The sequence below is a fragment of the Equus przewalskii genome, chromosome 15 (genome assembly GCF_037783145.1).
Source record: "Equus przewalskii isolate Varuska chromosome 15, EquPr2, whole genome shotgun sequence".
In the NCBI taxonomy this organism is placed as follows: Eukaryota; Metazoa; Chordata; class Mammalia; order Perissodactyla; family Equidae; genus Equus; species Equus przewalskii.
The window spans coordinates 8226805-8254116 of NC_091845.1; the positions used below are offsets into that span (position 1 = coordinate 8226805).

At 47.4% G+C, this 27312-nt stretch overlaps 2 protein-coding genes across 4 annotated transcripts in view; both read right to left on the reverse strand.

The window, feature by feature from the left end:
- The window catches only part of IRAK2 (interleukin 1 receptor associated kinase 2), a 73537-nt gene extending 55416 nt beyond the window's left edge, over positions 1-18121 (reverse strand). Inside the window, exons 1-3 of one of the 2 annotated variants that reach the window (XM_070576532.1) lie at positions 9345-9462; positions 8603-9037; positions 1445-1627 (exon numbers count right to left, since the gene is read on the reverse strand). In XM_070576532.1, the coding sequence (XP_070432633.1) occupies positions 1445-1627; positions 8603-8696 (277 nt within the window). In that variant the 5' untranslated portion in view covers positions 8697-9037; positions 9345-9462. Of the gene's footprint in view, positions 1-1444; positions 1628-8602; positions 9038-9344; positions 9463-17979 lie in introns of those variants that run through there. The other variant, XM_070576533.1, reaches the window with a different exon arrangement.
- VHL (von Hippel-Lindau tumor suppressor) lies at positions 15805-22461 on the reverse strand. Of its 2 annotated transcripts, none has more exons than XR_011527348.1 (3): positions 21464-22342; positions 19496-19618; positions 15805-18229 (listed from the first exon to the last, which is right to left on the reverse strand). XR_011527348.1 is itself a non-coding variant. In XM_008536078.2 (3 exons), the coding sequence occupies exons 1-3, from the start codon at positions 22229-22231 to the stop codon at positions 18033-18035; spliced, it is 633 nt and encodes a 210-aa protein (XP_008534300.1). In that variant the 5' UTR covers positions 22232-22461; the 3' UTR covers positions 15805-18032. The 2 variants fall into 2 exon arrangements, 1 of the variants encoding a protein (XP_008534300.1); XM_008536078.2 differs by having other exon boundaries at positions 21919-22461.
- Between the last annotated feature and the right edge of the window lie 4851 nt (positions 22462-27312).

The following is a 27312-nucleotide window of genomic DNA, read 5'->3' on the forward strand; positions in this document are numbered from 1 at the left end:
ACTCCCCTACCTGCTCACTCTATCCCATTATTGTTACTTGTTTTCCTGTCTATTGACTGTGTCTTCATAAAACTATGCTCTCCAGGACAGAAAGGACCTGTCACTTTGCTGCCACCATATTCCAGAACCTAGGACAGCCCCAGGTACTGGGCAGGTGCTCAGAAGTACCTGCTAAAAGCCTAGCTCACTGGCTCACACTGAAGGGGTCTCTGTGGGGACGTGAGGAGGGGTGGGGGACCCAGGTGAGGGTGACCAGGCCCCTCCTCCCCCCGCCTCCTGCTGAGCACCGGCTGACACCAGGTGCTTGGTGTGTTCCACTTCTTCAACAGCCTCCCTTCAAGGAAGGGGGGTATTATTGCCTGCTAAATGCATTCCCAGCATGATCGTATTCTCTCTTAGGAGGGTTATTTGGTAATATTGATACTGACATCAATCCAAACTTAAAATTGGGCCTGGCCCTGTGGCCAAGTAAAGTTCTGCGTGCTCCACTTTGGCAGCCCGGTTCCCGGGTTCAGATCCCAGGTGCACACCTACTCTACTCACCAGCCATGCTGTGGAGGCATCCCACATACAAAAAAATAGAGGAGGATTGGCACAGATGTTAGCCTAGGGCTAATCTTCCTCAAGCGAAAAAAGAGGAGGATTGGCAGCAGATGTTAGCTCAGAGTGAATCTTCCTCAGGAAAAAAAAACAACTTAAAATACATAAACCTTCAACCCAACCATTCCAACACTGGAAAGTCATCCCACAGCTAGACTCACATGTGTGCAAACAGGGCATGTATGTCCTAGGGTGTTACCACGACCCTGTATACAAGAGAAAACTGCTAGGAGCAACTGAAGCACTGATCAGTGCGGGTGCGGTGCATGGATCATGGTGCATCTGTCAAAGGAATACAACGTAGCTGTTGAAAGACTGTGCCGGTGTGAAGCAGCCTGCGATCTCGATGGCTGGGGAGGAAAAGTCCACAACTGAGTGCATGGGGCGCTCCGATCTGTACTAAAAAAGGTTGTAGATACATCTGTATGCTTGCCCACATGCAGAAAATTTCTAGTAAGATAGACAAGCACTTGTTAATAGTGGTTATTTCTTGAGATGTAAAATTGGGAAATAGGATGAGGAAGTCAATAATTTTTCCTATAGACTTTTTTGAATTTTTATATTATAGCTTTTTAAAAAAATTATAATTTACTTATTTTTAGAATAGAGAATCAAAATTTAAATGGTACAAAAGGACTTATAGCAAAGTCTCTCTCCAACATCTTGGTCCCTAGCCACCCAATTCCTCTCCCCAGAGGGAACCACTGTTACTAATTTCCTAGCTGGACAGTAAACTCTTTCATTCAAATTTTTTTTGTAAGATTGAAGAAGCTGAAGGCCAGAGAGTGCAGCTCATGCTGAAACACGCTCGGGGGCCGGCCACGGGGCCACCTCAGTTACTCACAGTTCAGGACGATCTGGGCGGCACGGTAGAGCTCCAGGTGGCACAGGAGGTCCACCAGCTGCTGGACGGTGGCCTGCCGCATCCCCCACCACCACAGCACCTCCCGGGTGATGCTCACGCCCTGCACCCGCTCCATCGACTTGATCTTCCGCAGCTGGGTCAGATCTGTGATCACGTAGGAGGCTGGAGGGTGAGCAAGAGGATCTGCTTAGAGTCAGACAGGCAGTCCCTCCACGAGAGGGCCACCACGCTGGCCGGGCTTTGTCCAGGACATCTTCTCCACCCGCCCCCTCCCCATTCCCGAAATTCCACCATCAGCTGGGGTCCACGGGCAGCCCAAGTTATAATGCTGACTCCATTTAACAGCCACAGGGACCAGCGCATTAACACTTGAACATAAACATCAACTTCACTGCCCCCCAAGACTTAAGAGAAAGACCACTGGATGAGAGGGTCGGGCCTGGAGCTCTAGCTGCTCGTTTGCTATGGGCAAGTAACTTCATCAGTGGGAGCCTCGGTTCCCTCGACTGTAACGGGGTGGGAGGGGCAAGGGGGGTTAGTAGGACTTTGCCTGCCTCCCCTTCTGGCATAGAAGCCCTGTGGAGGCAGGCACTTTTATCTGTCCCGTTCACTGTTAGATCCCCAGAACAGAGAACAGTGCCTGCCACAGAATGGGGGCAGGACCAGGGTAAGGCAAGGGAGGCACCCAGAGGAGAAAATTTAAGGAGGTGTTCACTCTCAGGGCTGATCCTTCACTCGCAGCAGCTGGAGGGTAGATGCCTCCTTAAATTTTGCCCTGGGGATCTCACCCTCCTCACCCACCGGCAGGGGGAACTCAATGAACAAATGAATGAACCCCTGGCCCCATATCCTCACAGAACTGTTGGAAGGATCAAGAGAGCCCGCAGATCTGACAGCACTGTGCCTACTCTGAAGCAGTGTACAAGATTTGCAGGGGGCTACAGTGGGCAATACTAAAAGTAATACATTCCTGTTTTCATTTTTTATTATAAAATGAATGGTTGTTTAGGAAAGAAAACTTGGAAAATATAGGGGAAAAAACTAAGAAAACAAGTTACACATGTGCCACTCAGGTCCTTGCCCTTTGCAAAACTGCCCACTCAACACTCACACGGGGCTGGTTCTGGAGGCAGCTGCTGAAGCTCCAGTTAGATTAGCTTCCTGCTTTGCCTATTAACCTGACACCATAAGCACTTCCTGAGTTGTCACAAGCTCTTCATACACCGCGATTTGAAATGGTCACCTAGTACCCCACTGAGTTTACTGAAGTGAGGGAGGCATCCTTTTTTTTTTAGTTAGTAATAAAAAAATCACGCTTCAGTTCCAGGATTTCAGAAATCATGGAGCAGGAATCTATGTGAACATCAAGTCATTCATTCATTCAGCAAAATATTAGTGAGCAACACTGTGCTCCAGGCCTGTGACAACCTCTAGAGATGCCGTGGTGAGTAAACCAGAAGCCCATGGGGCTTTTGTGTTTGAAAAATACAAAAGTAAGTGAACTGAGTGGGGAAGAGGAGGCAAGAGATGAAGCCCAGGGCCATATAACGAGGGGCCTTGAACGCCGGGCTGCGGGGTTTGGACTTGATCCTAAGAGCCACGGACAGGACAGGCCTCAGAGCCAGGGAGTGACGTGATGGCGTTGCATAATCGCTTCCCCTCTGGAGGAATGGGGAAGGTTGTGACAGCTCTGCGGAGAGAAAGCCTCTGGGAGAAGTGCTGGTTAGGGATGGAAAGTTCTGGAGTTGCAGCTTTAGTCACTGGAAACCCCGGGCCAAACTCCTGGTCAGTGGGAAGTGATGTCAGCAGGGTCAGCGGCCGCTTCCAGCAGCAGAGAGAAAGGAGCAGAGGGAAGGGGAAGGAACACCTCCCGCAACCCCTTCCGGCACACGAACCTGTCCTTCACAGCATCCCTCCCACTCTCCAGAGGCCGCGGGACGAGGGCCACACTTCCCTCACAGGCGACACCGAGAAACAGAAGTGAACTCTGAGGTGCCTCGCAGTTTGGACATTTTAGCTCCATGAAAGTGACAAATCTTAAGGTCGCGACCAGTGAGCACTTAACCAGATACTTAAAACAGGCTCAAGACAGGCTAAAGCTCTTGTGGGGGTGAGTCACCACCCAGGGCCCTGCCAAGTCCGCGGCTCTTTTCCCAATGCGCACGAGTGATACCCAGTCCTAACGGAACATCTGGAAAACGGGAGAAAATCAAAGTGCCTGCGGTTGTTCCACTTGAAGACCCTGAGAAAAGCACTGGTTACACTTCCGCTTCTAATCGTCCAGACTTTTCTATGCTTAGGACAGTGCAACAGTGGTTCAGCCTGGGTTCAAACCCTATCTCTGCTACTTCCTTGTTGTGTGCTCGGGGAAGGCCCTCTCCCTGTGCCTCAGTTTCCTCATCGGCAAACTAGGATAACAGCAGCACCTGCCTCGAGGCTGCCGTGAGGATCAGATTAGCTGCACACACAGCCGCACTTGGAAGAGTGCTCGGAACACAGTAAATGGGATATTCACGGTAGGGTAGTTGGCCCACCGTCTACACTCTCTGAAAACCTGCTTTCATCCCGCCAGGTCTCAGTTCCTGAATCCTGCAGGGGTTCACCGACCGAAGTAGAAAACCCTGCCCGTCTTCAAAGCCCTCTGGAGCAAACACAGCCCGGCCTCCCAAAAGGACCCGCCCGAGGGTCACATGCCCCTTATCTGGACCAAACAGAGTCCTCCCTGGTTGAGAGAAGGGGAAAGTGCTCCTGCCCCTAAGCCTCTCAGCACTCCCCCCACTTTACAGTTGAGGAAACTAAAGGCTCAGAGGGAGGCAGTCACTTGTCCGAAGTCACACAGCTGGGCAGGGACAAAGCAGGGCTATGCACAAATGCTGGCACATGCATGAGTGAGCAAGATAGGGAGCAGTCCCATCAAGGAACCCCTGCCCTGGGCCCCTCGGAAGACACCTGGGTGGGTGACGGTGTAGGAAGCCTTTTTTCCCCCAAAGGCAAAAATGGATGCAGCTGCAATCATAGGGAAATGGACAGGAGGCAGCCACGCCATCTGCCAACAATTGTCAAATCCAAAGAGCGTGCATGTTTGTGGCTGTGTGATTCTCTGAATCACTTCAAGGATCTTCTCACCCCTACCCCCCAGCACCACAATCAGCCCTAAGGGACTCTCTTTTCTAAAGTGACTCAGAGAAGCAGAGACTCTTTAGGACTGGAAGGATAACCACAATCACTTGTTCTGCTGAAGAGGAAACCAGAGAGTGCTTTGACTTGGCAAGGAGCAGCTAAGTAGGGGGCATGGCTGGCTCCCAGCCCAGTGACCCCTGATCCAACATAGAGAGCTGGCTGACCATGGGCTCAAAGCATCTCTGTGGGGCGAGAATGTGGGATGTGGGATGCCCCACACCCTCACCATTCCTACATCCTTGAGCTCATCCTTCACCCGACTGATCAGGGAGTATCTGCCCACTGGCCAGGTGCTGACCTAGGCTCTGAGAATACAGGAGTGAACTAGACAGGTGAGGTCCATGCCCTCACGGCGCTTACGTCCTACAGAGAGACACAGACATAAGCAAGGAACAAGGTGACGTCCAAGCAGGGTAAGTGGAATGAAGGAAACAGGACACAGTGATGGGGTAGAGTAACGGGGCAGGGCAGGCTTCTCAAACTAGGTGATGCCCCCCAAAAGATGTCAGTGTCCTAAAACCCAAAGCCTGTGAATATGGTACCTCATGCGACAAAAGGGACTTTGCAGAGGGGATTAAGTTAAGGGTCTGGAGAGGAGGGTACCCTGGATTATCTCAGTGGGCCCAATGTAGTCACAAGGGTCCGTATAAGAGGGAGGCAGGAGTGTCAGAAGAGAACATATCATGACAGAAGCAGAGGTCAGAGAGAAAGAGTTGAAGATGCTATGCTGTTGGCTTTAAAAGTGGGGAGGGGGCCACGAGCCCGGGATGCAGATGGCCTCCAGAAGCTGGTAAAGGCAAGGAAACGGATTCTCCCCGGAGCCTCCAGAAGGAGTGCAGCCCTGCCAAGACCTCAGTCTTAGGACTTCTGACTCCAGAATTGTAACATAATAAATCTGTGCTGTTTTTAAGACACTAAATCTATGACTATTTTTTCCAGCAGCAAGAGGAAACTAATACAGACTAGAAAGCCAGCCATGGGGAACACAGGGGGAAGAATGTCCCAGGCAGAGGGAATAGCAAGTGCAAAGGCCCTGAGTCTGGACCAAGGAGGCTAAGTGTGAGCTGGCGCAGGGTGAGCAAGAAGGCGTCTGGGAGGAGAGGAGGTCAGAGGTCAGTGGGGGTCAGGTGGTGCCAGATCCTGGTGAGGAGTTGGGACTATATCCTCAACCACCAGAGGAAGCTGCTGAGGACTTTGACCAATTCTGGTGTCTCCAGGGCCTAAAAAGGCCAGAGGTATTCTCCAAAGAGGATGTACAAAGGGCCAATAAGCACATGCAAAGATGCTCAACATCATTAGTCACAGGAACATACCAATCAAAGCCACAGTGAGATACTCCTTCACACCTGCTCTGATGGCTAGAATCAAAAAGACAGATGACAAGAAGTGCTGGGGGGAATGCAGAGAAATCGGAACCCTCATATACTGCTGGTGGGAATGCAAAACGGTGCAGCCAGTTTGGGAAACAGTCTGGCAGCTCCTCACAATTTTGAACGTGGAGTTGCCACATGACTCAGTAATTCCACTCCTAGGTGTCCACCCACGGGAAACGAGAACCTATGTCCACACAAAAACTGGCACACGGATGTGCACAGGAGCATTGTTCATAACAGCCAGAAGTGGAAAGAACCCAAATGTCCATCAACTGGTGAATGGGTAAATCCACAAATGTGGTACATCCACACAATGGAATATTATTCAGCCATAAAAAGACATTAAGCACTGACACATGCTACAACATGGACAAGCCCTGAAAACACACTAAATGCAGTCAGTCAGCATGAGTGAGCACATATTGAATGATTCCGTCTGATTGATTCCGAATGATTCCGAAAATGGGAGGTGTGTGTGGGAGTGTTGAGGGTGACGGTTAAGGGCTGGGGGTTTCTTTTTGGGGTAATGAACATGTTCTAAGACCGACTGTGGAGATGGATGCACAACTCCGCATATACTAAATGCTATTGAATTGTATACTTTCAATGGGTGAATTATATGGTATGCGAGTTATATCTCAATAAAGCTGTTAAAAAAAAAAAGTCCTAAGTGTGCTCTCTAAATGAATATTCTAGGAGCAGAAGTTGTTCTGACATTCACAATTGAGGCCAACATGGAAAAAACTGCTGGGAGTCTCTTACACAAAGTTTGTCCGCTGCCCAGGAAACATTCAAAGTAGGTAAACCACATTGAATCACAGAGCAAAGGAACACAGTGTAGTCAGAAAATCAGGTGGTAACACATGCCCTCAGAGGTACCCTGACATGTCATCAGTGACTCCAGGGGGAGGACCAGGAGGCTGGGGACCAGCGAGAGGAAAGAGATTTACCTTCCTCTCTATCTTGAGTGTATTATTTACATCATCTAACCTAGCGCATTTGGTACTTTCTCCATTAAAAATAGTTAATAAAAATACATACTGAAAATAAAAACCTAAATCTATGTTGCTAAAGAACATTGCTTGGCAGGAAGAAATAACTGTGATATATTCTAAGGGGAAAAAGCAGACTATTAGAATGTACAAAATGACATGATTTTTGAAAAATATATACAGATAAGTAAATATGTTTTGGAAAAAAGACCAGAAGGCATAAAACACCTCTGCCGACACACAGTCAGAGCCAATAAATGTTAGCTGCTGCCATTGTTGTTATTGTTATTGATATCCAAATAGTAAGAAAGCTTATCCCTGAGGAGTGGCATTTGAGCTCATCTATGTTTGTTTCCTACAGTATTTTGCAGTAAGCATGTACTTTTTTTGTTACTGGTGTAAAACGGAGTTTCTGAACCTCCACGCTACTGACACGCTACTGACACGCTACTGACACGTTGGGCCGGAAAATTCTTTGTGGCGGGGGCTGTCCTGTGCATTTTAGGATGCTTAGCGACATCCCCGGCCTCTACCCATTGCATCCTCCAAGGTGTGACAACCAAAAACGTCTCCAGACATTGGCAAATGTTCCCAAGGGGGTGAAATCACCCTGGCAGAGAACCACTAGGTTAAAATACGTATTATTTGCTCAAACTGGATGGATAACACCAACATGTTCATTTCATTATCATTCTTTCAACTGTACATACATGTTATATACTCTTGTATAAATGATATATATCATAATCTAAATTTTAAAGAAAATATAGATACTATTTAAGAAATAAAGTGGCACCAGTTACACTGACTTAAAACAAAGAACGATCATTGTTAACACTTCCTTCTTACAAGAATCTCTGACACTTAGGTATCAGGTGCTTTTTATACAATTTTCATTCCTCACAACCACCTTCAGTTTACAGATTAAGAAACTGAGGCTCGGAGAGGTTAAGCAACTCGCCCAAAGTCACCAGCTGGGAGGTGGCGGAGCCTGAAAGGCAGAGAACCACCCGCGCAAAGCCTCCCCCTAGATGCCATGCCCTCTCAGCCAATTATCAGGCGCAAACAAACAAACAAAGCACACCGAGGAGTTACAATGTCCCGGCGGAGCCAGATGCCAGGGTTTAAATCCCACTTTGTCACTTAGTAACGCCATGCCCGCGGCAAGTTACTCTACCTCTAAACCCGTTTCCTCGTCTGTAAGATGGGGTAAGAGGAACAGCACTTTATAGGCTGTGATGGGAATCAAATGAGACAATCTGTGTCAAGTGCAGACATCAGGGCCTGACACACAGTAAAAACAGGGTAACTGCTGACAGCGATTATTATAAACTTGACCGTAAACAGCCAAGTCCAGCCGGTCATTACTTAGCGACAGACTAAGAGCAGAAATCTTCAAAGATCACGCACCACCTTCCCGATGACGGATCGCACTGGGGTCCAGAGGGGGCAGCGGCCTGCCCGAGGGCACACAGCGAGGCCCGGGTCCAGACGGGCGGCGCATAGAACTCCTCGGATGAGGACCCGTTTAAAGAGGCGGGGAGGGGGCTTAGAGGACGGGCTCCGGCGGGATCGCTGGCGGGGCCACTCACCGAAATGCATCCAGTCCCACTCGCTGAGCGTGTCCATGTTGCGGCACAGGTCGTCCACCACCCAGGAGGGCAGCTGGTAGATGTAGCAGGACATGGCGGGGCTGCGACCGCCGGCGGACAGGCACGCGAGCGACTGAATCAGACGCGGCGAGGACCCGGCTCCTCTACCCGGGCGGGGGCGGGGCCGGCCGGTCCCACCCAGCGCGGCCGCGGGGCAGTGGGTGGGGCGGGCGCCGGGCACGACTGCCCCCCGGTGGCCGCGGGGGACGCGACGCTGCCCGCCCGACTGGACCCAGGCGGCTGGGAAACCAAAAGGATCGGAGCTGGGAAGGGAAACTGAGGCCCAGGGCGCGCGGTAACACGTTTAAGGTCACACGCGAATTCAGTGGCTGTCCCAGGAGGGCCGCTGACTCCACTTCCAGTGCTCTCGGCGCCCTGCCACATGTAGTTCATTCAACAGATGTTGCATTAATTACCTACTCCGTGCCAAGCCCTGTGCTAGGTGTTGGGGATACGTAAGTGGAGAAAACCTACAAAAGTCCTTGCTTTCGGGGACTTACAACCTAGGGGGATGGGGGGGAGACTAGCAATAAATAATAAAGATACTGAAAAAGTTAAGTTACATAGTATGTTAAAAGGTAATAAGTGCTATTGCAAAAAAAGAAAAAGGAAAGTTGGTTAAGGGGAGTCAGGAATGCAGAACCAGCAGGGGTGTTACCGAACCTGAAGTGAGTTCGCTCACCCGTTGTGCAGCAAGCCAATCTCTGACACCGGGGGTGATGGAAGAAAGTAGGAACTTTATTTTTGCACAGCGCTGAGCAAGGAGAGAGGGCAGCTAACGCTGAAATCCCAAACTCCCCGAAAAAGCTAAAAGGAAGGGTTTTTATTTGGGGCTTTAGGTAGGGGAGGGGGAGCATATGGCCTTGCTGGTCGGAGCTTTCCCACCAGCCTGTCTTTGGCCTTGAGACACTTGCAGAGAGGAGGGAGCTCATGACCTCGCTGGTCAGAAGCTTTCCCACCAGTCTGTATCTCTTTGTGGGGAGGAGATAGTCCAGGTGCTTGTCCTTGACGGTGTCTGTCTCCATGGAGCATAGTGGATTCTGGAGCCAGGAAGCCAGAGAGTAAGCAGGGAATGAGTGTTTTGGTTTTAACCCCATAGATGCTGGGTTTAGTGTGGGGAAACTGATATCAGGGTCGATATCAGGGGGAGGACCCTCTATTAGATACCGTCAGGATAGACCTTATCATAATGACGGCTAATATTTCCTGAGCAGCTACTATGTGCCAGGCACTGTTCTGGATGCTGGGGATACCTCTGCAGAAACAAGGACAAAATCCCTGCCCTGGAGGGAGACTGACAATAAGCAATGAAAATACTAAATAAGTAAATCACTCAGCATTATAGAAGGTGCTAGTTAATGTTAGAGGATGAAAGTAGAGTCCGATGAAAGGGGTTGGCTAATTGCATCGTTCACTATCTTAGAAGGTAATAAATATTATTGGGGGGGAAGCAGAATGTGGTAAGAGGGACTGTGGGGCAAATTGAATTATTAAAGAGGGTAGGGAGAGAATTCAGGCTAATCATGGCTAGTATTTATTGTTTTTACGATGTGCAGACTTCACTAGGGGTTATTTTGCTTATTCCTCATAACGACCCTGTGAGGTAGGTGTGGTTATTACCCCCATTGTACAGATGAGGAAACTGAGGCACAGAGAGGTTAAATAATTTGCCTAAAGTCATCCCGGAACAAAGTGGCAGAGCTGGGATTTGAACCCAAGCAGTCTGACCATCAGCTACAAACTGCTTCTTTATTATAATAACTACTGTTTTTCTACACCTACAATGTGCTTTGCATAAATCATTTTCTGTAATTCCCATAAGCCTATGCTATAGATATTATCTCCTTTTTACACAAAAGTAGATAGATCCCAGGATTTTAGGCAACGTCATTGAGGGCAGATAAGCAACTAGGCAGATTGCAGCTGTGAACATCAGCTAGGGAGTATGGCTGCCCAAGGAGCCTGAACTGCCAGTGACAAGTCCCTGGGGCAAGACTCAGTTCTGCCACCAACAGGCTTTGTGACCCTGGACAACTCGTTTTGCTTCTCCAGCCTTGCTTTCCATATCTGTAAAATGGGACTGAGCATTCCTATTGCTCAGCATTGTGAGCGAGGAAAGCAGATTAAATCAATGTATACAGCCCATACAGACACCTACTACACGGTCTTCTTTGCACAAAGAATGTGCTTTAAAAAAGCAGCTGCCATTGATGATATTGCTTGTGAGGCACCATACTCCCCTAATCCAGGGGCTGTTTCCCTTGAATAAACGACATTTTAAAAAGAAAAGAGCGCCCACTGGCCTTAGAATCCCATCCAGATATGTGTCCTAGTTCAGCCACTGGCTGTTTATCCTTGTGCAAGTTTGCAGTTTTCTCTTTTGTACATTGGGTTCCTGCCCCAACCACTTTGCAGGATTCCTGTGAAGCTTAAATGGACCCCAAAATGCTTGGGATAGATTGTAAACTGAGCCCAGTAAAGGATGCTTTTATTCTTTTTTTTAAAGCTTGGCACCTAAGCTAACATCTGTTGCCAATCTTTTTTTTCCTTTCTCCCCAAAGACCCCAGTTCATAGTTATACATTCTAGTTGTGGGTCCTTCTAGTTGTGCTGAAGGATGCTTTTATGCGAGTCCACCTCCTTGATATGGGAAGCGGGGCACGCTCCAGCATTCTGAGACTGCTTGCCCGAGTCCCGTGTTTCAGCAACAGTTGAAGGTGGGATTTGAGGCAGAGAAAGTCCGGTGACAGCCCGAGTGGGAAAGCGCCTTGTCCCAAGGCAAAGGAGGCCAAGGGTCCTCTTCTTTCTCTCCTCTCTGTTTGCAGAGCCCTCGGTCTGCTCTCCCTCTGCTGCAAGCACGGAGCATGTGTCTTTGTAGCCCTCCTCCCTTAGCACCATGAGGACTCTTCTCCTGGATGAGGCTTTAAGACCACTGACAGTCCCGTTCAGCCCTGGCCCGTCCAGGACAGACAGGCCCCGCGGCTCCTCCCTCTGCTGTCTCCTTGGGCTCTTGGCAAGTGTCCTTCCCCCCTCATCCCCAGTCCTCTCAGTCAGAGAGGTTGAGTGGTTCAGGCCCTGAGCAGGCCATTTTAGGGGCACATCTTGGTCCCCATTCTTTAAAATGAGTTCTTCAAAGTCAAGTCTTTGCTGTTACTAAGAGAGCTGTCACTCATTTGCCACGTCCCAGGCATTTAGCATACATTATCTGGGATCTCCACAATGACCCTCCAAGGCGGGTTTATTGTTCCCTTTCTACAGATGAGGAAACTGAGGCTCAAGGCAATTGTAACTTGGCCTGGTCAAATTGGCCAAGTGACAGGATTCAACCAAAACCTGACTCCCGAGGAAGTCCTCCTTCTGCCCTAGGATTCTGCCTCGCCACCAAAAATTTCCTCTGATCCTGTGCGGTTCATTTCTTCCCCTAAGTAGCTATTTTCCATGGCTAACACCCTTTCCACCAGGATCAGTTAGGAACAGTTATTGAGGCTGAATGTAATTAGCTATATAGTTATGTCATTTTGACCTGTTTGTGTTTAAGTCCCCTGAAATTACACTCAGTGGTTTGCAATCGCGGCCGCACATCAGCATTATCTGGGGAGCTTTAAAAAACTGCACACGCCCAGCCCTGCCTCCAGAGCGCCAGACTCAGTTGTTCTGGGGTGGGGCTCAGGCACCAGAAGTTTAGAAATCTTCCCAGGTCATTCTAATTACGTGCAGGGAGAGTTGAGAACCAGCGTTACATCAGGAGGCCGTGGCGTGAAGGAAGACTGATGAAAAGGGAAGGACAATCATAGGCTTCCCTGTGTACTTTGCACACATTTTTTTCTTTCCTAACAATATCTTTATCGGCTTTTTTGATGGTACATGATCATTGTCAAAAAAAGAGAGAGAATTAAGAAAAAACCCAGTCCTAGTCTTTCCTCCTCCTGTGTAGGGAAAAACCCAACGGTCCCTTCTCTTGTGTGTTTTTCCTTTACTTTACACAGAACACTTTCTGTACTTCTGGTCACCAAATGTGTGAGGGGTTTTCCCAACGACAAGCAATTCTCTCCGACGTTGGCTGGGTGTCCTATAATTTAGCTCAGTTCTGACACTGTCTGCCTGGAGATAGCGTCAGATCCTGCAGGTTAAGGGCTCAGTCCCACAAGACGGCCCCCACTTCAGATGCCAGTCACAAGTAGTTGGTCCCCAGGCTCCCCACAACTTCTGCCCGACTTGGCTACAAATCAGAGGTTCAAACGACCCCCTCCTCAGGTTCAATTAATTTGCTAGAGCCGCTCACAGAACTCAAGGAAACACTTACTTATGTTTACCAGTTTGTTAAAGGGTATGATAAGGGATGCAGATGAACACCGATGAAGAGACAGGTAGCTGAGGTCTGGGAGGGTCCTGAGCGCAGGAGCTTCTGTCCCCATGGAGATGGGGTGCCCCACCCTCCCAGTGTGGATGTGTTCACCCACCTGGAGCTCTCCGCAGCGCACGCTATTGGGATTTCAAGGAGGCTTCCTCACATGGGCACGATCAGTTACTGACTCCATTTCCAGCCCCTCTCCTCTCTCTAGAGGATGGGACGGTGGGGCTAATCATGGCTTGGTCTTTCTGGTAACCAGACTCCATCCGGGAGCCCACCCAGAGTCACCTCAACAGAACAAAAGATGCTCCTAGTGCGCTTATTTTTTTTTAAAGATTTTATTTTACTTTTTTTCCTTTTTCTTCCCAAAGCCCCCCGGTACATAGTTGTATATTCTTAGTTGTGGGTCCTTCTAGTTGTGGCATGTGGGACGCCACCTCAGCGTGGTTTGATGAGTGGTGCCATGTCTGCGCCCAGGATTCGAACTGACGAAACACTGGGCTGCCTGCAGCGGAGCGCGCGAACTTAACCACTCAGCCACGGGGCCAGCCCTCCTAGTGCTCTTTTCATGTAGGAATTTACAAGCGTTTTAGGAGCTCTGTGCCTTTTATTATGTCACAGAGAGAGAGAAAATGAACGCTTTGCCACAGTCTCATCCCTGATGGACCACCGTTAATAGTTTGGAGTATATACTTTCCCATGTTTTTTAGACTTCTATAAAATTAACTTTTTAAACATGAAATTTTTAAAAACACACTTAATTTTCTGTAATTTTTTTCAATTAATAGCTTTTCATATCAACAAGCAAGCATCTACCTCTTCCTTTTAATGGCTTGTTTGGGAGCACTATACTTTATTTGGCCAATCTCCTGCCAATGTACATTTCTTTCCAGCATTGGGGTATGTGTCGGAGGGGCCTGCCTTCGCCTGTATGGAGGGGGTAGGAGAGTCCTAAAGTCGACCAAGGAAAACCATAAACCAACATTTAGAAAACTGCTGCCCCGGGGCACACACCGGCCCACCCTCCAAATTCCTCCCTTCTGCCCATAGCTGCTCTGGAGCTGCTAGAATGACCCTCACCTTCCGGTCCTGCCTGCTGCTGCTGAGCCCTGGACACAAGGAGAGGTCTCTCCCTCTCGCGTTGGACCTGGGTAAATGGGCCCCTCCTACGAGCGAAGAAGGTCACCTCACGTCACTCTCTATCAAGCTAACTGCCGCTAAGCCATCCTTTGCCCAACTCACTCTCCTTCAATTTATCTGAGGATAAAATGGTTCACTGTGATTCCCTCTGGGCCTTTCGGTCACCTCAGTCTGTTATTAACATTAGTGGGGCCAGCCCCAGTCCTCTAGGACTCAACGTCTCCCAAGTGGAACAAAACAATCTTTTTTGTTTTCTACCTGAAGAATAGGGAGAGAGCATCTGCTGTTTGTATGTTAAGCTGACAGACTTTCCTGAGGTTTCATGTTCTAAAGTCTGAAACAAGTTTTGTGGGTTTCTCTTTTACATATCCAGCATTACTGCCCAATCCTTTTGATTACCATCCCAAGTGTGTCTAATTTTCTGCAATCTGCCAATGGATTACTGGGTGCGTGTGGTGAGTCAGGGAGCCCCCAGGAAAATGTTTTGTTGGGCAGGGAGTTAACTTAAGGTGTATCATAAGTTTGGACAAATGTATAATGACATATATCTACCATTATAATATTATACAGAATAGTTTCACTGCCCTAAAAAATCCTCTGTATTCTGCCTATTTATCCCTCCCTAACCCTAAAACCCTGGCAACCACTGATCTTCTTACCCCATAGTTTTGCCTTTTCCAGAATGTTGTATAGTTGGAATTGTACAGTATGTGGCCTTTTCAAATTGGCTTCTTTCACTTAGTAATATGCATTTAAGTTTCCTCCACGTCTTTTCATGGTGACGGCTCATTTCTTTTTAGCACTGAATAATATTCCATTGTCTGGATGGACCACAGTTTATTTATCCATTCACCTACTGAAGGATATTTTGGGTGCTTCCAAGTTTTGGCAATTATGAATAAAGCTGCTCTAAATATCCAAGTACAAGTTTGTGAACATAATTTTCCACTCCTTTGAATAAATACCAAGGAGCACAATTGCTGGGTCGTACAGTGAGAGTTTGTTCAGTTTTGTAAGAAACCACTAAACTGTCCTCCGAAGTGGCTGGACCGTCTTGCGTTCCCACCAGCGATGAGTGACAGCTCCTGCTGCTCTGCATCCTTGCCAGCATCTGGTGTTGTCAGTGTCCCAGATTTGGGCCATTCTAATAGGTGTGTAGTGGTATCCCACTGTTGTTCTAATTTGCATTTCCCTGATGACACAGGACGTGGAGCATCTTTTCATGTGTCTAGCTGCCACCTTAGCTCTTCTTCAGTGAGGTGTCTGTTAAGATTGGTTCTGTTTTCACGAAAAAATACACCACCACCTTTGTTCCCAATGTGAATAGTTTTCTTCTTAATATCTTTCTGTAGTGCTTAAATTTTTTTTACAAAGATATTTCACTTTTACAAGAAAAAGAAAGCCAAGAGAAACAATTTTTTTTAAAAAATCCAGGGTTGGAAAGAGAAGGGACTGAGAATGAAGCTGGTTGCTTGTGTCTGCCAGCCCCTCCCCACCTTACGCCTTTAAACAACCAGCTTTCAAAACTCCCCAAGAGAGAAGAGCCTGGTTAAAATAACACAACACCCCCTACCTATTTCCTTTACTTAGCACCATTTAAGGTATTAAAGAACAGCTTTTTTTTTTTTAACTCAAAATAGGAAACATCACAGTCTTGTAAAAGCAATACATTTAATACATTCATAAGATTTCAAATGAAAGACGTGTATTATTCACACTACAGGTTTTCCATCTTCCTTGGACAACACAAGAAACACAGGACTCAAACCACATGTTTTAACAAGACGAACATGAAATCTCGTTTTGACACAAAGACAGGTTAAAAAAAAAATAAAAACACAAAAGCCAACGTTGAACTAATCCAGCAGCAGCAACTTCCTTAAATGCCCCATCTCTCCCACTCTCGGGCTCACACAGCTGCCTTCTGTAGCAGCATTTCTTCTTCCCTACCCCAGAATTCAACAAAAAAATTAGACATTTAGCGGGGTGTCACTGAACGAGTACTACAACATGCTGAAAAAACAGGCCGACGTATTTGCTGAATGTTGAAAGAGGGGAGTAAGATGAGGTGAACAGACGACAGTGGGGGACCCGGGGGCCTTGGCTCCCTTCCCTTCACTCCGATTTCAGGGCATGGAACTGCGCCCAAGGGTTAGCAAGAGGAACGAAAGACGCCAAGAAACATCCCAACAGTATCTATAAAAGGAAGACCGTCTATGAAGAGCTTTTAATACCATGGAAAAATGTTTATGTTATAAAGGTAAATGAGAAAGCAGAACACAAAACTGTATATTCAGTATGATCTCAGCCATGTAAACCAAACCAACCAAAAGATGCCCTAAAAGGGGCTGAAAGTTCAAGATATTAGGTTAGTGGTTGTATTTAAGTAGTGTATCTACTGTGATCTTTTTTCTTCCTTTTACTTTTCTATCCAAAATTTTCTCTACCAGGAGGATTTTTTTTAACTATTAGTTACAAAAAAGGAAGCCTGATAGAAGTATTGAATTTGAGCTGATGACTTTAAGTCCAGCCTACAAGAAAGGATTTATACATTTACAAAACTAAAAAACATTCCAGGCGACTCTCTGAATCCACTGTGTGTTATCGCTTCTCAGCCTTTTGGCTAAGATTAGGTGTGAATCCACTGTGTGTTAGGAATAAGTTCCCAGAGGTGGGAGGGCTTCGGGCTCTCCTCCAGCCAGATGCAAAGCGTCACCAGATCCTGCCTGATGAAAAATATTGAACCCAACAGAAATGTCATGGCTTTACTGAAAGGAACAGAAATACCCACATTTGGCAAAAACCCATTTACAGTACAGTAGTAGCTCCTTAATACGAGAATTAAACAAGAGGACGGTTATTTTCTCTTATTTTCTGTGCAGATGTCAAGTTTCAAACAGCCATCATCACAATTACTGTAGAAAGCTAAACCTGGTTTAGAAACAGAAATGACAGCACTGCAACAATAGTGGACAGAGAAAAGCACAAAATTTAGAAAATTATGAAAAGTGCTTTCTATAAAAAGGATTCCTTTTTTTTCTTTTTTTGGTGAGGAACACTGGCTCAGAGCAAACATCTGTTGCCAATCTTCCTCTTTTTGCTTGAGGAAGATTGTCGCTGAGCTAACATCTGTGCCAATCTTCCTCTATTTTATGTGGGATGCCACCACACCGTGGCTTGACGAGTGGTGCTAGGTCCCCACCCAGGAACCAAACCTGCAAACCTGGGCCACGAAAGTTGAGCACCAAACTCAACCACTACACCACAGGCCTGGCCCCAAAATGATTCCCTTTAAGACATGTGTTTACTGTACACACTTTAAGGTCCCTCCTCCTCCCTGACAAAAGGGCAAAACCTCCAAACATTTTCTACCCACATATTCACTGGTTTGTTCATTCAACAAACACTGACTAAAGGCTCATAGTGTGTGAGGCACTGGGGTCTCAAACAGGAGACAGACGTGTCCCTGCCTCAAGGCCATCCCGGTCTTCTCAGAGCAGGAGGTGGACACATCATCAATCATTATAAGCAATTATAAGCAGAGGCCACTGCTTTCTTATAATTAAAGAAGATGCTGCAATTCTCATTGAATTACTCACACAAAAGTCCTTACACAGAAACTTTCCTGACTTACTGGGAAGCAAAAATGCACCTACTTTCCCTTGATAAATACTTCCAGAAGGAGCCGGCACTAAATTACATTTTGTGATATTTGCCCCTAAACATCACGCCCAGTGAAGTCAGCTAACTTTCTGGTAAGCAATGCAGCAGTTTCTACTCCAAGAATGAGACACCTGGAAACCGAGAATAAGTGACCAGTCCCATACCTAGGTCAAGACGAGTCAGTGCCATCAAAAGCTGAGACTCAAGAGCACAAGTTTCAGTTAAAATCTTCAGTCTCCTCTTCCACCTGCTGATTTTCAATGTGCTCCTGCGTCAGCCGCTCCAGGTCTTTCCTCACATTCGGGTGGTCTTCCAGATCTTCGTAGAGCGATCTCACGATGTCCAGGCGCCTGTAATTCTCAGGCTTGACTAAGCTCCGGACAACCTGGAGGCATCGCTCTTTCAGGGTGTATACTGCAAGGGCAGAAAACCGAATCCTCAGCAGCAGACTCAGGCCTTGGGCCAGGGGACGAGCAAGAGGCTTTGCCAAAAACGGTAATCACAGTTACTACAGACGGACCTCACTTTGGGCAAAAAGAGTGAGTAGCTGTATTGTGGCAGAGGGTAACGTGATGACCCCAGTGCACATCTCAAGGTATTCAGGACCCCTTATAGCAACTTCTCCTTGAAAGTGGCTGGGCCTGCGATGTGCTTTAACCAACTGAATGTGGGGAAGCGGCAGTGTGGCAATGCTGGGCCTAAGTCTTAAGAAGGCCTGGCAACTTCTGCTTTTACGCTCTCGGGAGCCCTGAGCTAGGCTGCAGGAGACCACCCAAAGAAGAACAGGCCCTGAGACTACCTGGGAGAGAGGCCCAGCCCCCAGCCAACCTGCCAGCAGAAGGCAGCCACACAATGACCACCAAGAGCAGAGTGACCACCTAGTAAGCTAAGCCCAGACTGCAGAACTACGAATAAAACGGTTGTTAGTTTTGGGGTAGTTGTCACATAGCAATAGATAACCCAAACTGAGTAACTGGATTGGAGGGTAACTCAAACCCTATTTTAAACTCACTATGAAACTTACTCTTTGCCTATGAGGCAAAATTTACATTTAACTTATCAGTGCTCATTTTTGAATACCCACTTCCTTAAAATAGAATCTATATATACCTATTAGTTTGAACCCTATGAAGCTGCAGGTATTTTCGTTTTTTTTTAAGCCACAGGAACATCAGTTTCTTAGGGTTCAACCTAATAAAATCATTGGAGTCTTAAATAGTAAACTATAATCCTAATGTTTGATTTGGTAATTTATTTAACCCCTGACTGGCACCGTAGCTTGACCAGGTTAAATAACATTAAAAGATACAACACTAGAAGTCATATGAATAAGCCCCGATATCTCATTCTCTCCACCTTGTTCTTCTCCTGGGGCTCCAGGGCATAACTTTGCTCTAAGGCCAGGGAAACAAAATGCATTCATAATTCCACAATCAGATATTTTGATTTAGCTCACCTCTGACAAGCCCAAAGAGCTTCTGAGACACCAGGACATCTTTGTTCAATACAGAGCATACGAATAAATTACTTCCGTTTTATTTATGGTGGAGAATAGGGCGCAGACAGGTTGGAGACCTCGTGCAGTATCAGGTCAGTAAAGGCTTGGCTCCTTCCAGTGGCCCAGCCTCTACTTATCACAACTGCCTGGACTCTTTAAAAAGTAAGGCGGAACATTAGTACCTGGCAGTGTGATGTTGGCAAAGATAGGCTGTCCATCAACATTGAGAGATGGCACAAAGAGTTCAGTCTGGTTAACCAGCAGCCCATCGTATGTCCCTGCATCTCGGAAGAGCCAAAGGTGACCTGTTAAGACAAGCAGAGGCTGGTCAGTAGCCACACCCACTTCCTTCACCTCCCCTGACCAACATGAAATGCTTGCCTCTCATATTCCACTTAACTATCACCCAGCGCTCTTCCAATAATATCGTCTCATTCGATCTCACAAGAGGTCCATTTACAGACGAGAAAACAGGTCTGAAAAAGCCAAGTGACTTGCTCAAGGCCACAGGGACAGGAAGCAGAAGAGCACGGACTTGAGGCTCCAAACCCCACACCCTTTCTGCCACCGTGGTGGAAAAGCAAATCACACCAAAGGCTGCGAACTGAGAGGTCATCGACTTCTCAGATCTGTGCTTCTCAAAACCAAAGTGCAAAAACATCACGTGGAGAGAAAGAAGCCAGACAGAAAAGGGTACCTTCTGCAGGAACAGGCAAAACTAACGTGTGGGGTGAAAAGTCAGAAGAGTGGCTGCAGGCCGGGACTGCGTGTGAGGGGCAGCAGGCAACTTCCTGGGGGGGTGGAAACATTCTCATCTATCACTTGATCTAGGTGCTGCTTCATTTGTCAAAACCCATCAAACCCAAAGATCTGTGCATCTTACTGTACGTAAATTATACTTGAATTTAAGAAACAAAATCATCATATGCAAAACAGGCAGGCAGGGGAGGAAGGAGGCAAACCCCCAGGCCTAAGAGCCTCATTAAGGAGGGAACAGGTTGTCTCAGAATAAATATAGCATGTGTTTCCGGGACATAAACTTACTTGAAGATTTGGTAGGAAAATTTAAGAAATGTAAACTGGTAATTTTTTTTATTGTGGTAAAATATACATAAAATTTACCATTTTAACTCCTTTTGTGTGTGTGTGTGTGTGTGTGTGTGAGGAAGACTGGCCCTGAGCTAACATCTGTGCCCATCTTCCTCTATTTTATGTGGGATGCGGCCACAGCATGGCTTGACGAGGGGTGCTAGGTGCCAGCCTGGATCTGCACCTGAGAACCCTGGGCCTCTAAAGCGGAGTACGTGAACTTAACCACTACGCCACCAGGCCCACCCCCCATTTTAACCACTTTTAAGTATACAATTCAGTGACATTAAGTATGTTCACATGGTAAGTAATTTAAAAAAATTTTTACATTAAATCAGGTACAGATAAATTTTGGAGTAGAATACAAATTCAGAGAATTCCCTAGATAAAATAGGAGGCGAAACAAACGTTGATTCCTACAAGAACTGTGTGCTTCCTCACCTATTCTTAGGGGAGCTTGTGTAAAAGTTTGAGAAGCATTAGCTTATTAACTGTACTACCCTCCAGGTTTCTGATCCCTCGGGATCCTCCCAGGGTGGTTGTGAAAATCCGGCTGGAAGAGGACTATGCTGCTTGACAGCCATGGACGACAGCCGCCTCCTAAGGCAGGAAGGCCTGGCTATGCCTCACCTCGGCTGTTACTACAGCTTACTAACTAGTTCCTCACCAGTAGTCTCCCCACTCCAAACCATTCTGCAGCCTGGCTGAGCTTTCCAGTATGCAAGTCCGACAGAGTCATATCTCCGCTTAAAAACTTTCAGTGGCCCCCATAAGGGTAAAAATCACCTTTGGGGCTTACTCTCCCTGACTTCCATACCCTCTCCTCTTCCCCCGCGGCTCCAGGCTTCAGCCCACGCGGCGCTCTCTGCCCAGAACTCTCCCCTCCGTCTTGGGGTGGTTGGCTCGCGTTCACCCTGCAGGACTCCCTTCTTCTCTGGGAAGCTCTCCCTAACTGAAACCATCCGCCCCCTCCCTTCACTAAGCAGGTACCTGTGCCAAGCTCCCGCAGCCCGCTGGGCTCGGTTCCTATCGAAGCAACGATGACACTGGCTTGTTCTTACCTGTTCATGCACTCGTCTGTCTCCCCCGCTGGACTGTGCTCTCCGGGAAGGTAGGGACCCTACGCGGACCTGGCCCGCTGGGGACATCGAAATTCTCCCATTCACGGACTGAACAAATGGGCATTAGGGATGGAGCACTTCTTTCAGGGGTAAATGCACGTGAACGGGGAGGGGAAGCCACCATCAAATGCAAACTACTCAGTCTTAGAACGCTCTGCCACTTACTAGCAGCGTCAACTTGTATCTGTCACGACCTCTCTGGGGCCTCAGTTCCTTGAGCGTGAAATGGGCATCATGACTACAGCACGCGCCTCCCGGACGGCGGAGGGGCTTCAGTAAGATGGGGCCACCGTTCCCGTTGTCATCGGGCCTAGCGCGCCGGGCACAGCTCGGCACGGGCGCGGGCAGGCGCTCGCCAGGCCCCGGGACAAAGAGGGCGACCCCGGCGCGCCTACCTCGGTAGCTGTGGATGCGGCGGCCGGTGCCGGGCTGCAGCGTCGGGTAGGGCTGCGGCTCGCCGTCGAAGTTGAGCCACACGGGCAGCACGACGCGCGGGCTGCGGTTGCAGAAGATGACCTGGGACGGCTCGCGCGAGTTCACCGAGCGCAGCACCGGCCGCGGCCGCCCGGCCTCCATCTCCTCCGAGGCGCCAGGCTCCTCCGGGTCCGACTCTTCCGGGCCGGACTCCTCGGCGCCAGCCTCCTCGCGGCCGTCCTCTTCAGTGCCGTCCTCCTCGGCCTCTTCCACCCGCCCCGCCTTCCGGGGCATTACCTCCCGGAGCCTGGAAGACCCGGGCCTCGCGGGGCGGGGCGGGGAGCGCGTGCGTGCGCGTCCCCGGGCAGGCGTGCGTGCGGCTTCCGCGCGCTCTCGGTGAGGGAGGGAATACACGCTTGCAGAAATGGCCGGCTGGAGACTGTGCGCATGCGCAGGGGGATCCTCTAGCTCCAGGGGCCGCGTCCTCGCTGAGAGGGAGGGTGGCGGTAGCGCCACATCTCCCGGTTTCCTATAAAAATAAATGTTTCCCTCCTGTTAAGTTTGTGACAGCCTTACTTTAGCTTCATTCTCTTGTTGATGGGGATCGAGGCTGCCCCAGGGAGAGAAGCCCAAGGCGTCCTGGCCTACATGCGGATCTATGTGACCCGATTCATATCTAAAGTTATATGACCACACAATAACCAGACCCCACCTGCAGGGATACCATTTTAGAGACTTTTTACATCATCTTTCCTTTGTCTGGTAAAAATAACTCATGTACCCATGCCTTACAAATTTAGCCCTAACCCTCAACACACTGCAGCTCTTCACTGCCCATCGGTCCTATATTGTGTAGTCCTATAACTTTAGATATGAATCGGGTCATACAGATTGCCGTGTAGGCCAGGACGCCTTGGGCTTCTCTCCCTGGGGCAGCCTTGATCTACATCATTATGACTTTCGCGGTTTTTGCTATATTTTCCCTACCATCTTCGCTATTATTTATTTAATAATTTTCTCATTAGTCAAGTTTGTTTCATCTCCACTTTGGGTCACAAAATTCTAATTTTGTACAGAAGAATATAATAAAGTTAAAAATTTCCTCTGATCCCGGTTCCCTTAGCTACCCTGAAAGAGTCCCTGGAGGCCAGAAGTATCACTAGGCTAACGTACTTCCTTTCAAAGGTATTCTATGCATACACAAGCAATTAAACAGGTTTGAGAGGAAATTCTATATCACTGCCATCAGTGGAAATTCATTATCATTTGCCATAGAAGAGAACAGTGGAACTAACTTCAAAGAAAACAAAACAAGTTATTAAATTTTATCTATTGTCTGTTAAAGGCTCTAAACTTGGTTTAGAAACTCTCTCTTGGTTCCAAATGGTTAGCCAAGTGGTAGATGTTAGATGCCGAGTATAAGCTGTCAAACCAGTTTTCTCCTGGACATGATCAGGAAGATCAAAGGAAACCGAAAAGGAGTAACTTTTCACATGCAGTTTGTGTGCCCTCTGAAATTCACACCCACCTGGGTTCTCATTCTGGGTCTAGATATTGCGCAAAACTCTAAATTCTCTGAGCCTTTAATTGCTCATCTTTGAAACTGGCTTTTTAAAATTTTTTTTGAGGAAGATTGGCCCTGAGCTAACATCCGTGCCCATCTTCCTCTACTTTATATGTGGGACACTGCCATAGCATGGCTTGACAAGTGGTAGGTATGTCTATGCCCAAGATCTGAACCGGCAAACCCCAGGCTGCCAAAGCAGAGCACGCAAACTTAACCACCACACCATGGGGCCAGCCCTGAAATTGGCATTTTTAAGAAGTACCTACGTCATAAAAGTGCAGATTAAGTGGAAAAGTGTTCAGTGCCTAGCACATAGTAAGCACTCAGCAAACAGCAGCACTTATTATTATAAAGATGAATTAAATACACCGTCTCTGCTCTCAAACTGCTCTTGGGCTACTGGGCAAACAGACAGGACGTGTTGTTACAGTAGATTGTGATATTGGTTGTAAAGGAGCAGGAGGAAAGTGACTACCTGGCCCTGAAAAGAATCAGGTAAGTCTTCCCTGGAGGGGTTATATCTGAGATGGCCTTCGAATAAAGACTATGAGTTTTCCCTTCCTATCTCCCATGGTACAAATATCCAGCCTGGATGTCGGATCAGGCTCATGCATTCAGGAGACAGGGCAGACCCCACAGTAGGCACTGATTCCCCAATTCAGTTTGCTTCTCACTGATTTTTTACCTACCACCTCCAAGCCCAGGACTCATACAAACCTACCCTCACGTACTGATTGCCCCAAGGAATGAGGAACTCAGGGGTGCATTTGAAAGTATTTAACTGTTTTTCCAAAGTTTTTTTTTCTTTGTTAAGGAGATGCAATCACCAACCACCCTGAACCAGACCTAGCCTCACCGCAAGAGCTCTGCCTTTGACCTTTGCCTTATTTTTAATGCTAAAATCTCCTCTCCAGGAGGAGTTTAGGCCTTATCACCATAGCCTGCAGGGCACGTGTAAGCATGTTTGCCAACTGAGCCTGCGCAAGCGAATACCCACCTCTCCCTTTTGAGTATTCATTCCCCATCTGAAATAAATGTCCCTGCTCCCTTTGTACAGGGACACCATGACTTTGGCGATAATTCCATACGGTCTCCTATTTACTGCAAATACACTTTACTTTGTGTGACAACTACTTCTGGGGGAGAGTCTGACTTAACTCACCAGGAGGGAACCCACTTTGGTTTTGGTAACACTATCACTTACTGAAAACCCACCTGGTGGCCTAGGCCAAAGAGGGACAAATGTCTATGTCCACAGACTAGCATTATGGCCCTAACATTTAAAAGAAATGGCAGGGAGAAGGGAACAAATAGGCCTTTTTCGGTTTCGGCTACACTCTGGCATCTTCTCTCAATCAAATCTGCAAATGAAGAAGAGGTTTAGATTTATGATTTCACCCATCTGGGCAACCTCTTTCAATTTCTTTGATTGCCTGACAAGGAAGACTGATGCAAACATATGGCAACCCCATTAAAATAAGGAAAAGCTTATTGAGGATATGGAAATGAAATAAAAGGAGGGAAAGAGCCATCAAATTGTATGTGTAGCGTGATGACGTTTATGTAAAATATACGCAGTTATTCCCCCACCAATTTCAGGGATGGGGTTACATTACCTTTATAATGAAAATGAAATCAATTCTTTTTTCCCCCATTTTATTGAGATATAATTGATCTAAATCAATTCTTAAAAGCCATAAGCGACTGGTAAAGAGGGAAAACTAATCAGACCCACTATGTGCAGAGTACTATGGTGCAAATTTGGGATATGAGACGTTCATTTCTGGGAGATTAAAACTACAAAGTATGAACACTCATTACTTCCTTCATTCTGTAAATATTTATTGAGGGCCTCCCATGTGCCAGGTACTGTGTTAAGTGCTAAGACTATTAGAGAGAACAGTCATGGTCTCTGCCTTCACAGCACTGCAATAGGAGGGTCACACAATAATCAACAACGGCACAAGGAAAAACAAAGTTGCAACTATGACTAGTGCAACAAAAGAGACCTGTGGTGAAATGGAAGGCTGGAAGATGGTACATAATTCTGTGTAATTAAACATCCACTGATGTAGAATAGACTAACGGGAGAGGCAGCACAGAAATAGCAGGGTTGAGAGGGTTTCATTTTAGTCAAAGATGAACTTCAAGAAAAAAATCTATCTATCTATCTATCTATCTATCTATCTACCTACCTACCTACCTACCTACCTATCTATCAAGGGCCAGGCTCAGTACTAAGCATTCCACATGCATTAAAGTTACATCATGGGGCCGGCCCAGTGGCACAGCAGTAAAGTGCGCACATTCCACTTCAGCGGCCTGGGGTTTGCCAGTTTGGATCCTGAATGTGGACATGGCACCGCTTGGCACGCCACGCTGTGGCAGGCATCCCGCACATAAAGTAGAAGAAGATGGGCATGGATGTTAGCTCAGGGCCAGTCTTCCTCAGCAAAAAGAGGATTGGCAACAGTTAGCTCAGGGCTAATCTTCCTCAAAAAAAAAAAAAAGCTACATCATTATCTCCATTTTCCACTGAAGGGTACATAAGGGTGTGAAGACAGTGGTCAGAGGAGAGTGCTGGATCAGAGAGGCTCATCATCTGGTGCCCTGGGTGGAAATGACTTGTGAGTGAATCTAAGGAGTCAGACAAATCTACAAAGGAACTTAACACTCTGAACCTAGGTAATTTTGCAGTGGCCTCTCTTTGGCAGTGCATTATACAAAGAGATGGTGTCTTCTGATGGCCTCCAGCAGGATTAAATGACCAGCAGTGATGCTGGACCTCTAGTTATACTGAACATTAACAACATGGAAACATTTGTGGAGGGAAACCCCCGGGAAAGATGGCACTTGTTGTTAATCAAATTACAATGGCCTGGGGCCAGCCTGGTGGGGCAGCCGTTAAGTTCACACGTTTTGCTTTGGCAGCCTGGGGTTCCCTCGTTAGGATCCCAGGTGCAGACCTACATACTGCTTGTCAAGCCATGCTGTGGCAGGCATCCCACATATAAAGTGGAGGAAGATGGGCATGGATGTTTGCTCAGGGCCAGTCTTCCTCAGCAAAGAGGAGGACTGGCGGCAGATGTTAGCTCAGGATTAATCGTCCTCAAAAAAAAAAAAAATTACAATGGCTCAGAGCCATCATAAATCTCAGGATTCATGCAAACACATCCTAACTTGTACTCCCAGGCTACTGAGGTGAAACACACCAGTTTATTCTTACAAAAATGCCTGCATCCCTAAAATGAGAGTTGTTTAGATAAATGCAGGCCTTAAGATTGATATTGCATCACTGCAAATAAGGTTAAGGAAGATAATTTAAGTGCAAGAAAAACATGTTTAGGATATATTAAGTAAAACTACAGATTATATCGTTCTTTTTTTTTAAGATTTTATTTTTCCTTTTTCTCCCCAAAACAATCTGGTACATAATTGTGTGCCATGTCTGTACCCGGGATCCGAACTGGCAAACCCCAGGCTGCCAAAGTGGAATGTGCGCACTTAACCGCTGCGCCACTGGGCCAGCCCCCATAGTTGCCTATTTTTAGTTGTGGGTCCTTCTAGTTGTGGCATGTGGGACGCTGCCTCAGCATGGCCTGACGAGTGGTACCACGTCAGCACCCAGGATTTGAACCAGTGAAACCCTGGGCTGCTGAAGCAGAGTGCATGAACTTAACCACTCGGCCACGGGGCCAGCCCCAGACTATACTGTTCTTAAAGTACACTTTCCACTATGTAAAAACAAACATGTAGAGAGGAATAGAAGAAAACCCTCCCAAGTGTTTTAAGATCACTGATGATTTTT